General features: G+C 45.3%; 1 protein-coding gene across 6 annotated transcripts in view; it reads left to right on the top strand.

The window, feature by feature from the left end:
* The window catches only part of LOC129823659 (partitioning defective 3 homolog), a 219,398-nt gene that overhangs the window by 80,031 nt on the left and 124,154 nt on the right, over positions 1 to 15,213 (top strand). For all 6 annotated transcript variants that reach the window (XM_055882545.1, XM_055882543.1, XM_055882544.1 and 3 more), the window contains exons 3-5: positions 10,532 to 10,712; positions 13,356 to 13,555; positions 14,396 to 14,539. In XM_055882545.1, the coding sequence (XP_055738520.1) occupies positions 10,532 to 10,712; positions 13,356 to 13,555; positions 14,396 to 14,539 (525 nt within the window). The remainder of the gene's footprint in view (positions 1 to 10,531; positions 10,713 to 13,355; positions 13,556 to 14,395; positions 14,540 to 15,213) is intronic.

Below are 15,213 nucleotides of genomic sequence, written 5' to 3'. Positions count from 1 at the left end.
CACAAAATAAGTGAAGTGAACCTGCATAAGAGTTGAGTCCTCATTCAACGGCAAGGGCAGTGTGAATACAAAGAGAACTGAGTTCTTTTGGTTGTTTTTTTTTTACCCCAGAGGACTGAGATTGGTTATTTTAAAGAGGACTATTTGAAAAGTCCAATTCCCCAAAAAGTCCCCATAGAGTGCCAGTCTCAGACCCCCCATTTTGACCTGTTGACGGGGTTAAGTGTTGGCGCGCACCGTCAGCACTCATCAATAACACAGCGTTGATCTCTTCCAGATGCATCGTGGGTCAGGACGGGGACTTATTCATCCGCTCGAACAATGACCATTAGCTGCTGTCAGCTCACTTATAATAGGTTACGTCCCAAATTACACCCTATTCCCTACATAATGCACCATAGGGCTCTGGTCGAAAAGTAGTGCACTGTAGGGAATAGGGTGCCAAATTGACTGTTGTAGCTTAGTTGGCTTATGATGTTACTCTTTAAGCCATAGCTCTAGCTGATTCTTCTTCATTAAGTGTGTACTGGTGTAGGCCTTGGCATTATCAGGGGCCCTGTTACTGGATGAGTTGAGAAAAGCAGAGCCGTTGAGAGGTTAAGAGAGGCTCTGAGGGGATCCCTACTCTGCATCCCAAATAGCACTCTGTTCCCTTATTATTCCACTACTTTTGACCAGGTTCCATAGGGCTCGGGTGAAAGTAATGTACTACATGGGAAATAGCGTGCCATTTGGGACAAAGCCCTTCTTTACTGGGGGAAACGCTGACCTGGCCTCACAGGATGGGAAGTATTGGACACCTGGGACTCTTCCAGACGCTGTATGATAAAACATTTCTACTTCAGTCCTTTTTCACGCTGCTCACTTTTAATTGTACAGATTTATTGCGAAAAGCAAGGGAGCTCTTGTTTTCTTTCCTGAGTAGACTAGTGGCAGGTAGCCTGGTGGTTAGAGCATTGGGCCAGTAACCGAAAGGTTGCTGGATCAAATCCTTGAGCTGACAAGTTAAAAAATGTCGTTCTGCACCTGAACATGGCAGTTAACCCACTGTTCCCTGGTAGGCCGTCATTGTAAATAAGAATTTGTTCTTAACTGACTTGCCTAGTTAAATAAAGGTTCAATTTAAAATAAGTTCCACATGTTGGCTCGTCATGTTGTGAAACACAATATAATTGCTCAACATTGAGCAAGTTGACCTTAGCCAGCTGTATCGCAACGAACGATGCAACTTCCCTGCTACTCAGCTGGCCAGGCCAGTGAATAACAATACATTCAGAAGGCATCTGACTGCCACTTGGAGAACGTCATAACTTTAATTCAAAGTGTAATGTTCTCTGGCAAGACAGACACTATGGAGAAAGACTTAGGCATTGTTTAGAACACCATTTATTACTGTAGGTTTTGCAAACGTTCTCTCGACATGAGGTTATCGAGAGGAGGGAGCTCAGGATGTCTCAAGCTCCTTTTTGGAAGATGTCCCCTTTTCCAAGGAGCTGGCTGGAAAGGGCAGTCACACACATGGCATTTACCTCACTGCAGGAAAAGCAATCGCCTTTCCTACAGTCCAGGCTAGATGTTGCACCACCGAAGAAGTGCCATGTTCTGCTGGCAGGTTCTCTCTCAAATGGCTACAACTAAGGCCCAGTGTCTCTTTGTGCAGGAAAACAAGCTACACAGACAGAATGTGTGTTGATTAACGATCCGACGGTAGCGCAGACACCACCTCATAAAAAAGTTGTGTACTCGCCGTGAATTTTGAGGGGAATTGAAAAGCTATTGCTGTCGAATCGCCTAGCAACATGAGGGCAATGGCAGCACCTGCATACCCAAAGATCCGTCTCTAAGCTCTGTTCTCTTCTTGAACCATAGAAATAGAATGCGTAGTGTTCTGTGTCTAGAACACCTTGGCCCATGCTGGGAGTGTGAAGTAACAAACTGGCTCCATGTCCTCTGCTCTCTTGGGACTCCATAAACCTAGTTAATAACCAAACACCCACCAAATGGCTGCAGTTAACCTAAGACCTGGAGAAACAATACACTGCCGCGCTACAGTCACCATGTAAACCTAACTGAAGTTATTTACTGCCGTTTCCTTCTTCCTGTGTCTGCCAAGTGGACCGTATTATCAGCCAAGCTGCGTGGGTTCTACTGGATCTGTTTTGATGTAAGAGTTGGGTGAGAGACTGTATTTTTAACAAACATCTCCATGGTGCAGCGGAAAGCACCCGGGATGCCATTCCGACATTCGGCCATAGATGTTGTCATTGAGCCTTTTCAAACAGCCTCCTTTAAGCGCATCCTTCTCTGCCGCGACGCAACACAAATCGTTCCCAGCTAATTGAACACCCGCATTGTAAAATGAGCGCATGATGTCTGATTAAGTGTTGATTGGCTTGAGAAGCTGTTATTGCAGGCCAAACAGGAAAAATGTACCTTCAATGGGATTAAGGGTGATACTGTGTGATGCATGATTCTCATTAACTGTTCTCCCACCAGGCTTAGGAAGTTAGTTGCTCCCAATTCTTCAGACTATACTGAGGTGCTTAATTGGGTGGTATTCTGTTGAATTAACCAGTAGGCCTAAAGCAATACACATGGCATAGCTTTTTTGTCTACTTGTTAAATTTTTCTTAACCAACAGTGCAGTTCAAGAAGAATTAAGGGCTTGTAAGTAAGCATTTCACAGTAAAGTCTACACTTGTTGTATTCGGCACATGTCATGTTTGATTTAAGTAGGCCTATTGTTTGTGGAGCCTGTTTTTGTTTGGTCTTTGTTCTCCAAGTCTTCTATGTGAGAATGTTAACACAAGCAGCACATGTAGGCTAGTACAGTAGTTCATGTGAGAACAAACCTTTTCAGGTCTCACGTATCTGAAAGATGTGGACTGTAGTTGAGGTTTTTGTTTCAATTTCCTACAGCTTACGTGTAATTTCACTTTGCTATAAATGAAAGCTGTAACATAGCCTTTATCCCAGGAAATGATTTATCTGATTTTTATACATTTGCATTACTATAGCTCTGTCCCGTATTACGATTCCATTGTATCCCTGTAATTCAATGTACACTATATATACAAGTATGTGGACACCCCTTCAAATTAGTGGATTTGGAAATTTTTGCCTCATCCGTTGCTGACAGGTGTATAGAATTTGATCACATAGCCATGCATTCTCCATAGACAAGCATTGTCAGTAGAAGGGCCTTACTGAAGAGCTTAGTGACTTTCAACATGGCACCGTCATACGATTGCCACCTTTCCAATAAGTCAGTTTGTCCAATTTCTGCCCTGCTAGAGCTGCCCCGGTAAACTTGAAGTGATGTTATTGTGAAGTGGAAAAATCTAGGAGCCACAACGGCTCAGCCGCAAAGAGGTAGGCTGCACAAGCTCACAGAACGGGATCGCCGAGTGCTGAAGCGCGTAAAATGTACCTGTCCTCGGTTGCAACACTCACTACCGAGTTCCAACCTGCCTCTGGAAGCAACGTCAGCACAATAACTGCTCGTCAGGAGCTTCATTGAATGGGTTTCCAAGGCTGAGCAGCGGCACACGAGCCTAAGATCACCATGTACAATGCCAAGCGTCGACTGGAGTGGTGTAAACTCCCTGCCCTAATGCATAGTGCCAACTGTAACGTTTGGTGGTGGAGGAATAATGGTATGGGTCTGTTTTTTGTGTTTTGTCTAGGGCCCTTAGTTCCAGTGAAGGGATATCTTAACAGCATACAATGACATTCTAGACGATTCTGTTTCCAACTTTGTGGCAACAGTTTGGGAAAGGCCCTTTCCTGTTTCAGCATGACAATGCCCCTGTGCACAAAGCGAGGTCCGTAAGGAAATTATTTTTCGAGATTGGTGTGGAAGAACTTGACTGGCCTGCAGAGAGCCCTGACCTCAACCCCATCGAACACCTTTGACGAATTGGAACACAAACTGCGTGCCGGGTCTAATCGCCAAACATCAGTGCCGACCTCATGAATGCTCTTGTGGCTGAAGGGAAGCAATATTCCAACATCTAGTGGATGTTAGTCCCCCCTTTGCTTTTCTAACTCCATATTAATGCCCATAATTTTGGAATGAGATGTTTGACGAGTGTCCACATACTTTTGGTCATGTAGTGCAGGTCTTATTTAGATAAACCTTTTTCCCAGATATTTTCTATAGTTTCCATTAAGTGAAATGGATAGGGGGTTATTACAGTCAAACTTCTTCTTCCATTCTAGTCACAATTGTTCTACACTTGAACATGATTCTACATTTCGAGTGGGTTGTACGCTCTCTCTCTGACGTGTGTGTGCGTGTGTAAGATTTGCGTCAAGTGTGATTGTACTGTATGTCTACATTTACAAGCCATCTGTCAAGACACTGATTTAATGGGTGGATTAGATCAAACTGATGCCTGACTGTTTGTGTGATGTTGACCATGACTTGTCTATAGCCTATTATTATAAGACATCTCGCCCCTGCCATGCCACAAATCAAACAAAACTCATCAAATGGGCTAGGCACAGTACGTATCTCTCCAGTGTCCGCTACTGACCCTCTTGGGTTGTTTTCACCACATCATTTGAGTCTTGTTATAAGCTATTTATTTTCCTATGTTATTTTCCTTGTCTGTAGACGGTGTTAAACCAGCTACTTATGAGCATATTATTGGCCTGGTTGGGCTCATACATATTGGGTGTTGGCTTTAGACACGGCGATGGTTGGTGTTATGGGTTGTAGATGTTGGCTGTAGACACGGCGATGGTTGGTCTTATGGGTTGTAGATGTTGGCTGTAGACACTGCGATGGTTGGTGTTATGGGTTGTAGATGTTGGCTGTAGACACGGCGATGGTTGGTGTTATGGGTTGTAGATGTTGGCTGTAGACACGGCGATGGTTGGTGTTATGGGTTGTAGATGTTGGCTGTAGACACGGCGATGGTTGGTGTTATGGGTTGTAGATGTTGGCTGTAGACACGGCGATGGTTGGTCTCATGGGTTGTAGATGTTGGCTGTAGACACGGCGATGGTTGGTCTCATGGGTTGTAGATGTTGGCTGTAGACACGGCGATGGTTGGTCTCATGGGTTGTAGATGTTGGCTGTAGACACGGCGATGGTTGGTCTCATGGGTTGTAGATGTTGGCTGTAGACACGGCGATGGTTGGTCTTATGGGTTGTAGATGTTGGCTGTAGACACGGCGATGGTTGGTGTTATGGGTTGCAGATGTTGACAGGGACATGGCGTTTAGTGCTGGTTGTTGACTGCTATGTAGGCCAAGGATCTGGGCCATTCCCTCCACTCGCTGACAGCTCTGCTATCTAGCCTCTAGTATTTACCTGGCGTACAGGGTCTAGCCAGACAGGTCCTACTTCTACAGGCAAAGTGTGACACCTGCCTGCTCCCAGTTAGCCAAAGAACACCGTGGACTGCTCTAAGAGAAGTGGACATCTCCTGTTTGGGTTGGTTTCATTTGCAATGTCTACTGAGTCTATGTAAGTAAGTAAGTAAGCCTTGTTCACGCCAGAACGGCCCATAAGGCAGGAGCACGTGTCTGTAGCATTTAATTTTTACCTTTATTTAACTAGGCAAGTCAGTTAAGAACAAATTCTTATTTATAATGACGGCCTAGGAACAGTGGGTTGACGGCCTAGGAACAGTGGGTTAACTGCCTGTTCAGGGGCAGAACGACAGATTTTTACCTTGTCAGCTCGGGGATTCGATCTTGCAACCTTTCGGTTACCAGTCCAACACTCTAACCACTAGGCTACCCTGCCACCCCTATAGTTTGGAAAATCAATTAATATGACTCTTGATGACAACAAGGATAGTTTCTAACAACACTGTTGTTTTCATAAAGCAGTGAAGTGGTGCTTAATGTTTTGTTTCCTTGCCATGATACAAGTATCACGGTACTGGTATCTTCCTGTCACACGCAGACACACATGCACGACATAGCAGACACACACACACACACTCATGCATGACATATCAATCATGTAAGTGTGTGCAGAAACACACGTATACGGTCTCTCAGGGCAATCAACACACATTTGAAGTTGAGCAGTTATTGTGTAGTCATCCTCAGGGAAGACCACCCCTGTTGATTGTGTGTGTGCGCGCATGTGAGTGAGTTATCTTGTGGTGGTGCCAAGTATGTGCTTGTCAACAAATGTAGCAATTAGTACTGGGGGGTGTTTCCTGCTGTGTAGATTGCTTCACCGCACACGTGTGTGAAGTCGCCAAATACTCTGCTGCAGTTTACTGGAGAATTTTAACCATTCCATTACCTAGTTGAGGTCAGGAAAGCACAACTCTGTTCTCTGATATCGAGGCGGAGTTGCATATTAATAAGTGGGCGCACGATTTGCTAGCAACAAAATGGAGTCATCAGTCGACACTAACAATATTCTGCGGGGTGTTGAAATAAATAGTTTTAATAAACTTTTAGCAAATACAACCACCAATTGAATCTCAACTGATGTAGTATGTCAAGGCCGCTACATATCCAGACGAGTAACACAAATGGAGATAAAGTTGGTGGTATTGTTTTTTTTATTTTTTATTAAAAGTAGGTATTTCAGCACCCTGCGGAAGGACCGCAGTTGTTCAGGACACACAGGAACAGGTAAGCATTTGAAGATTTGACATTTTTACAAGTGTCGACTGATGGTGACTCAATGTTGTTGTTAACAAAACGCTTGACCAGTTATACTCAACTCCGCATCAATATAAGAGAACGGAGTTGAGCGTTCCTCAGCTATCCATTGACCACAAGAATGTAGTCTGTCACATACTCGGGGCACTCCGCATAGGGCTGGCACAATGCAGCAGCACAATATAAATAATAGAACGGGCTTGGAACCTCTAACCCTGGCAATTTGACTGGTAAACGCATAGATGTGGTAAAGAGGTCAACCGAACTCGACCAAAACAATGGAATTGCCATTGAGTGGGGGAAGGGGCCGTGGGGGAAAGATTGCGAGTCTCCTCAATGCCTCTGGGGGTCAGAAGGATTACTTTATCCTATCCTAGGTATTCCTTAAAGAGGTGGGGTTTCAGGTGTCTCTGGAAGGTGGTGATTGACTCCGCTGTCCTGGCGTCGTGAGGGAGTTTGTTCCACCATTGGGGTGCCAGAGCAGCGAACAGTTTTGACTCGGCTGAGCGGGAACTGTACTTCCTCAGAGGTAGGGAGGCGAGCAGGCCAGAGGTGGATGAACATTCTGGAGACTAGGGCCCTTGTCTAAACACCCACACCGTATCCATGTACCCAGTATATAGTGCATTCAAAGTATTCAGACCCCTCTTGGGTATGACGCTACAAGCTTGGCACACCTGTTTTTGGGGAGTTTCCTCAAGCTCTGTCAGGTTGGATGGGGAGCGTTGCTGCACAGCTATTTTCAGGTCTCCAGAGATGTTCGATCGGGTTCAAGTCTGTGCTCTGGCTGGGCTCCTCAAGGAAATTCAGAGACTTGTCCCAAAGCCACTCCTGCATTGTTTTGACTGTGTGCTCAGGGTTGTTGTCCTTTTTGGAAGGTGAACCTTCGCCCCAGTCTGAGGTCCTGAGCGCTCCAGAGCAGGTTTTCATCAAGGATCTCTGTTCTTAGCTCTGTTCATCTTTGCCTCGATCCTGACTAGTCTCCCAGTCCCTGCCACTGAAAAACATCCCCACACCATGATGCTGCTGCCACCACCATGCTTCACCGTCGGGATGGTGCCAGGTTTTCTGCAGACGTGATGCTTGGCATTCAAGCCAAAGAGTTTTCAATCTGGTTTTCATCAGACCAGATAATCTTGTTTCTCATGGTCTGTGAGAGTCCTTTAGGTGCCTTTTGGCAAACTCCAAGCGGGCTGTCATGTGCCTTTTACTGAAGTTTGGCTTCCGTCCGGCCACTCTACCGTAAAGGCCTGATTGGTGGAGTGCTGCAGAGATGGTTGTCCTTCTGGAAGGTTCTCCCATCTCCACAGAGGAACTGGAGCTCTGTCAGAGTGACCATCGGGTTCTTGGTCACCTCCCTGGCCAAGGCCCTTCTCCCCCAGTTTGGCCGGCGGCCAGCTCTAGGAAGAGTCTTGGTGGTTCCAAACTTCTTACACTTTAAGAATGATGTGAGGCCTCTGTTCTTGGGGACCTTCAATGCTGCAGACATTTTTTGGTACCCTTCCCCAGATCTGTGCCTTGACACAATCCTGTCTCGGAGCTCTACAGACAATTCCTTCGACCTCATGGCTTGGTTTTTGCTCTGACATGTACTGTCAACTGTGGGACCTTATATAACAGGTGTGTGCCTTTCCAAATAATGTCCAATCATTAAATGTACCACAGGTGGACTCCAATCAAGTTGTAGAACATCTCAAAGATGATCAATGGAAACTGGATGCACCTGAGCTCAGTTTCGAGTCTCATGGAAAAGGGTCTGAATACTTATATAATGTATTTTTTAAAATATATATATAAATGTGCAACCATGTCTAAACCAGTTTTCGCTTTGTCATGATTGGGTATTGTGTGTAGGTTGAGGGAGGAAAAAATGATTTAATACATTTTAGAATAAAGCTGTAACGTAACAAAATGTGGAAAAGGGAAGGGGTCTGAATACTTTCCAAATGCACTGTACCTCTGTATTATCACCACCAGATTGATCCCAGAGGGGGACAGTCTTATTCTATCTGGCATATTATTATGGTGCCCAAAGGGACCAGACCTTGGAATGAGTTTCACTGACTCCACTATATTGGGCACAGTTAAATATAACAACTACACTTAGGAGTTATTAGAAGGGTTATTGCATAAATATGCACCACAACGCACACATGCAAACTCACATCCTTGTCTGTCTTTTTATAGAATGGTCTGTCGGGCTACTCTAAACTGACGGTTGACCCCTGGCTGGTTTTACCAGTCATATGGGTCTGTGTTCTCCCCACGTCACAGAGACATATACTAAGGAATGTTGGTTCAGCTCTGCCGTTATTAATTAGGGTGCTGAGGAGATTGAGGGAGAGCGGGACCGTGTCCACATGGCACCCTATTGCCTAAAGTGCACTTCATTAGGCTAGAGCACTGTGGGCCCTGGTCAAAACTAGTGCGCAATATAGGGACTAGGGTGCCATTTGGGAAGCAACCAGGGAGGGCCTATGTGCCCTAGGGTTAGTTAGTGTCTCTGCTCTCTGTTCTCATCTAAATGCTATAAAACCACAGGCTCCCAGGCTTTAGCTGCTTTAATACACGGGAGCAGACCAGGGCCAGTGCCAGAGTGTGCTCTATACAGCCCACAACAATCAGATGTTCAGAAAACAAGGCAATTCAGTGGGCTTATGCCTAACGGTGCCCTATTCCCTATATAGTGCACTACTTTTGACCAGAGCTCTGGTCAAAAGAAGTGCACTTTATATTGAATAGGGTGCCATTTGGGAAAAAGACCTCCAGTCTTTTTCCAGTGGACAGATACTGGCAGAGTGTTATTGTGCCCACAAACTCTGCCTGACTCTGTCTCTGTTGTGGCCAGTAGGGGATTGGAGTCAGATGGACTACATTTGTTTGCCTTTGGGCCTCTGCTGTACTGCATGGTGAATAAGATCTGTTTCTAATGTGGCTGCCTGCCTGTATGAGTGTGACTGTACTGTTAATGGCCTTTTGAACTATTTTGATCCTTCCTCACAGCACCGAACCAATAACGCAAGCCAGCTGAACACACGTGGCCTGGTGGACATCTTAGTGACGGCTTGAATGTCTTATTCAATTAACTGCAAGGGTACTTGTCCTTGGAATTAATAAGGCCTCCGTACGATAGGAAGCCTGACTCATACAGTAGATAAAATCATTGGTGGGATCCATATCGACTAGTCAGACGTCAACTTGAATTCTTAACAGTCATGTTTCTTTTTCCTCCTTTCTCTCTCCTTTCTCTCTCCTTTCTCTCTCCTTTCTCTTTTCTCTCTTTCTCTCTCTCTTTCTCTCTCTCTTTCTCTCTCCTTTCTCTCTCTCTTTCTCTCATTTCTCTTTTCTCTCTTTCTCTCTCTCTTTCTCTCTCCTTCTCTCTCCATTTCTCTCTTTCTCTCTTTCTCTCTCTCTCCTTTCTCTTCTCAATTTCTGTCTCACACATTCTTTCTTGCTCTTTGTCTCTCCTTCCTGACGTATTCCCTCCATCTCTCTCTCGCTTCTTCCCGACTTTCTATTACTCCTTCACACCACACACACTAAGCTTTTCACTAGTAGAGACAGTACCAGTCAGTAGTTAGGACACACCTACTCATTCAAGGGGTTTTCTTTATTTGTACTATTCTACATTATAGAATAATAGTGACGACTTAACTATGAAATAACACATGGAATCATGTAGTAACCAAACCCTTGAATGAGTAGGTGTCAACTTTTGACTGGTACTGTATGTCTTGCTCCCAGATACAGTATATGATTTACAAAAGATAAATGTCTGTATATAATGTTATGATTCCAGGAAGAGTAGCTGCCACTTCTGCATATGCTAATGGGGATCCAAATACATGTAAATGGTCAATAAAGTAATCATCTTTTTCCCTCTTTCCGTCAGCTGGTGGCGGTGTATGATGAACAGGAACCTCACCATGGTGGCGACGGCACCAGCGCCAGCTCAACGGGCACCCAGAGTCCCGACCTGTTTGCCACCGAGCTCAACACAAGCAGCATGTCTGCTTTCCAGCCCTACCAGGCCGCCAGCGAGATAGAAGTCACTCCGTCCGCCCTCCGAACTAGTAAGTTCACAAATCAAACACCCGGGTTACGTAAAACGAGCATTCCTTTCCGACATGTCTGCTCTATTCATGGCATTTGTCTGCAACGTTCTACAACATTTTGCATCAGAACGTTGCACTTACAACAACAAAGGAGCATTAACCATTGATGGGAATTATGTAGCATACAGATATATCTACTGTGGCTATGCAGATATTTTCCTATGTGGGAGGAATCTAGTGCAGTCAGTTCTTTAGCCACATAAAATGATCACATTAAATGTTTTGGCCCGCTTGAGTGGTTATAGAACATCAGGAAGATGCCATTAACTAACATCAGTCTAGGTGGGCTTTTGGTTGGAAACTGTTTTTGAGTGGGAGTTCTGTAACAGAATAGCAGTATGTCATCAACAGCAAACAAGACTGTGCTACAGTATATACATACATTAGTTGTTGTGTGCAGCACAAAAAGAAAAGCAACAAAGTTAAGCTCCATTCATTTTCAGCGTTCTTCTCCAAACTATGTCAGAAATCCCAACGGCTTATTTGCTGCTCCACTGAGTCCAATAAATGGACCACAACAGAGAGCGGAGCCCTGGACAAGCTGTAGCTAAGACACTGTTTTAATAAAATACCTCTCCAAGGCTTTTGAAGATGCCAAGTGTCACATTCCCATGTTCTGACCGATGGGAACGTCTCCACTATGCTGCGGCTCCTCAGTGCTACTTTCAATTGCTCCTCTCCCCTGCATGTCTCCCAGAACGTTCAGTGACACATCACCACAGAGTTCTGTTTATGACTAGCTTTTTCATCCAAACTGGAACACTGAGTAGGAGTCCCATGATGCTGCGCTGTGAAAGCGGACGCCTGCTCACCAGGAGCGTGAGAGACGTGTCTCTGTCTTCGTCATGGGACAGAGCATTACAGGGAGGGAGGAGAGAACTCTGTCCTAACAGGTCTGGCCTCCCCAGACTCAAACTCCCAGAGGCCTCTCTGTCTAGCTGCCTACTGGAATCAAATTGCTGTAGACAGCATTCCATTAATTGTCAAGATAATAATTAGGAATAAGAAGTTTACTCTGATATTATTCTCATTTTATTCAGAGTCCCTCCCCTATCCAGTCTTGTGAGCTGTGTATTCTTTATATTTGAAAACTGGCCAAGAGCTAATTGTCCAAATTATTCTACTGGCAAAATGTCATCTTCCATTAACTGTTCCAATTACATAGAGGACCCTGTGCAGAGTCATTCAATTTATACCAGTTTTGCAAGATATAGTAATATAAAGTTAGGTCCTGTTAAAACTTTTTTTTGTTGGCTGAAGACATTTTATACCGTCAGTTAACTATAGTTAGAAGACGTTTGAAAGTATATTGCTCTAAAGGGTTATAAATTAGGAACCTGCTTGGTCTGATTATGCCGAAAATTTGTCATTATATCATATTCACATCTAATCTCAAAAATCCAATTTAGTTGACTGACCTGCTTAGTACAATCTAATGTGAAAGCCCTGATTTGTAGTGCGGACCGATGTGCGGTCGCCAGATTTTAAAATGGGGTTGCGAGGGAATTTGCGCTTGTTTCACAAACCTTCTGGTAGACGCTAGATGCTCTTGTAATAAAGAGGTTTCTGTTTTTCTTCCTACAAATGTCTCTATCCTTTGAATGGTTTAAGCTACAAAATATTATGACCCCATCACTGAAAAATGACTGTCAGGAACACGTAGGTACATAATGTTTCCCTCTACTATGCCCACAAGCCGTTAGAACCGAGTGGACAAGACCAGGCACTAAATTAGACTGGGGGGAAAAGAACATCAATGTTATTTTCTACACAGAATATAATACATTATTGCCTGATGATCTTCTGAACTTCCCAATACCTTTCTGATGCATTTCAGTCACTTCAAACCATACTTCCTTCAGATTGAATACTGTGGGACTGATTTGTAGTGTCATAGCCCAAATAACAAAAGTAAACATTGGCCGTTGATTACATACCTTTTTTTACATATTGGGGTCACATATTTTTTTTTTTGTATGAAAATGGGCCAAAGGTTTTCGAACCCCTGCACAATATTTTTTATGTAACCTTTATTTAACTAGGCAAGTCAGCCTACACCAACCTCCGATAATTACTAGGCATATGCATAATAGTGGGCTCCAGAACACCAATTTACAGCTGATAGTGGTGAACTCTGAATTCTAATTTTTGTTATTTCTATTGCTGATGTGTGTATTGACGCAGCACTGGGTACCCAGACTGTAATGGCTTTATAAGAGAGAATCACCCACACTGCTCAGGTTCACATTAAGAATGGATTAATTACTATTGTGAGAAGGGAATTGGCAAGAACTGCTGCTGAGCATCATAGTCTGTTTGATTTGGACTACTACACACCAACAGATTCAAACATGTGTCCTTGCTGAAACTAAGGTCCTGATTAGGACCAATACACAAACCTAATAAAGTGACATAAAGCGGACATCAATATGGAGGAGCCTGGAGAGAAGGTCAACTGAATGAAACCCAGCTGTTTGCTAGAGCGATGGGCCAAAGTAAGGAAGTACATACTTTCCAAAATAAACTCATTTTGACCTTCTCTGCTGTCTCTCCCTCCTCTCTGTCGTTCACTATCTCGCACGGTCTCTTGCTCTCCTCCAGATATGCCCCTCCATGTGCGTCGCAGCAGTGATCCAGCACTGGCGACGGTCAACGGGCCATTCAGCGACCCCCGTGTGACCCTGCCGCCAGAGGAGCCATCCAGGAAGAACCCCACCCGCTGGTCCACCACAGCTGGTTTCCTCAAACCACAACACTCTGTTGGAGACACCAGCACTGACGCCAACAGCCTGGAGAGAAAGGTTGCCAACGATCATACAACTCCCCTGTACACTATCTAAAGCAGGGGTGGGCAAACTATGGTCATTCAATCTGACCCGCAGGAGGTTTGAGTAAAAAACTGATAATTATTTTGGATTAAACCACTCCAGTCCACCCTTGAACGTCTACAACTAGATAAAAAGTATGTTAAATTATAATGGCCCTTTTATATTTTCAAATAACTTATTTTTTTTCTCTCTTCTGGCCAGCAAATGTGTTTTGAAAGAAGTTAGTGCGGCCCTCAATTTCGAAATTCCGACATGGCCCTCAAGGCCAATAAATTGGCCACCCTTGATCTACAGTATATGACATTAGCTACTTGTGTCCTCTAATGCTCTCCTCTAAGTGTACTGTATGTAGACGTACTTAGCAAGGACCCCCTACGCTATATATTACTAATGTCTGTCAGTTTGTGTTGTAAAATTCAACTATGTTTATAACCTTTATCTTTAAAGTGATACTTTTATCTACCTCCCCAGAGTCAGATGAACTCGTGGATACCATTTTTTTAATGTCATTGTGTGCAGTTTGAAGGAAGTCGCTTTCTAGCTCTAGCGCAATTGCTAGCTAGTTAACACAATGACTGGAAGTCTATGGTATCTGCTACCTCCCTTCATACTGGACATACAAATAAAGTGATATGCACGAGTTCATCTTACACTGGGGAAGTACATAAAAGGCCTCATTGCCAAAATCCTGAAGTATACCTTAAAGGGATGGTTTCCCAGACCCAGATTAAGCCTAGCGTATAGTAGGACTGAGGATAATCTCTGTCTGGGAAACCAGCCCTAAGATTCTTCTTTGTTCCTTTGTCTGTCCAGGGTAAGGTTGTGGACACGTACCGTAGTCTCCCCCGTGACTCAGGGACCTGGGCAAACCAGAGAGAGTTCCAGAGAGAGACGGCCCGCTCCTCCCTGAGTGCCAACCACCCCATGGTAGACCGCTGGCTGGAGAGACAGGAGCAGGTAGCACCACACACTGTACTGTACATGCAAACCTGGTCACATTAACATTACATATATTTGAGTCATTTAGAAGACTGTATTATCCCTTGCTAAGTACGTCCTGCGCTCTCTGCGCCCTCGCTCTCTGCGCCCTCGCTCTCTGCGCCCTCGCTCTCTGCGCCCTCGCTCTCTGAGCTCTCTGCGCCCTCGCTCTGAGATCTCTGCGCCCTCGCTCTCTGCGCCCTCGCTCGCTGAGCTCTCTGAGCTCTCTGCGCCCTCGCTCTCTGAGCTCTCTGCGCCCTCGCTCGCTGAGCTCTCTGAGCTCTCTGAGCTCTCTGCGCCCTCGCTCTCTGAGCTCTCTGCGCCCTCGCTCTCTGAGCTCTCTGCGCCCTCGCTCTCTGAGCTCTCTGCGCCCTCGCTCTCTGAGCTCTCTGCGCCCTCGCTCTCTGAGCTCTCTGCGCCCTCGCTCTCTGAGCTCTCTGCGCCCTCGCTCTGAGATCTCTGCGCCCTCGCTCGCTGAGCTCTGAGCTCTCTGCGCCCTCGCTCGCTGAGCTCTCTGAGCTCTCTGCGCCCTCGCTCGCTGAGCTCTCTGAGCTCTCTGCGCCCTCGCTCGCTGAGCTCTCTGAGCTCTCTGCGCCCTCGCTCTCTGAGCTCTCTGCGCCCTCGCTCTCTGAGCTCTCTGCGCCCTCGCTCTC

Source organism: Salvelinus fontinalis, chromosome 26 (assembly GCF_029448725.1).
Source record: "Salvelinus fontinalis isolate EN_2023a chromosome 26, ASM2944872v1, whole genome shotgun sequence".
NCBI classification, from domain to species: Eukaryota; Metazoa; Chordata; class Actinopteri; order Salmoniformes; family Salmonidae; genus Salvelinus; species Salvelinus fontinalis.
This window is presented reverse-complemented; position numbering and strand designations above follow the sequence as displayed.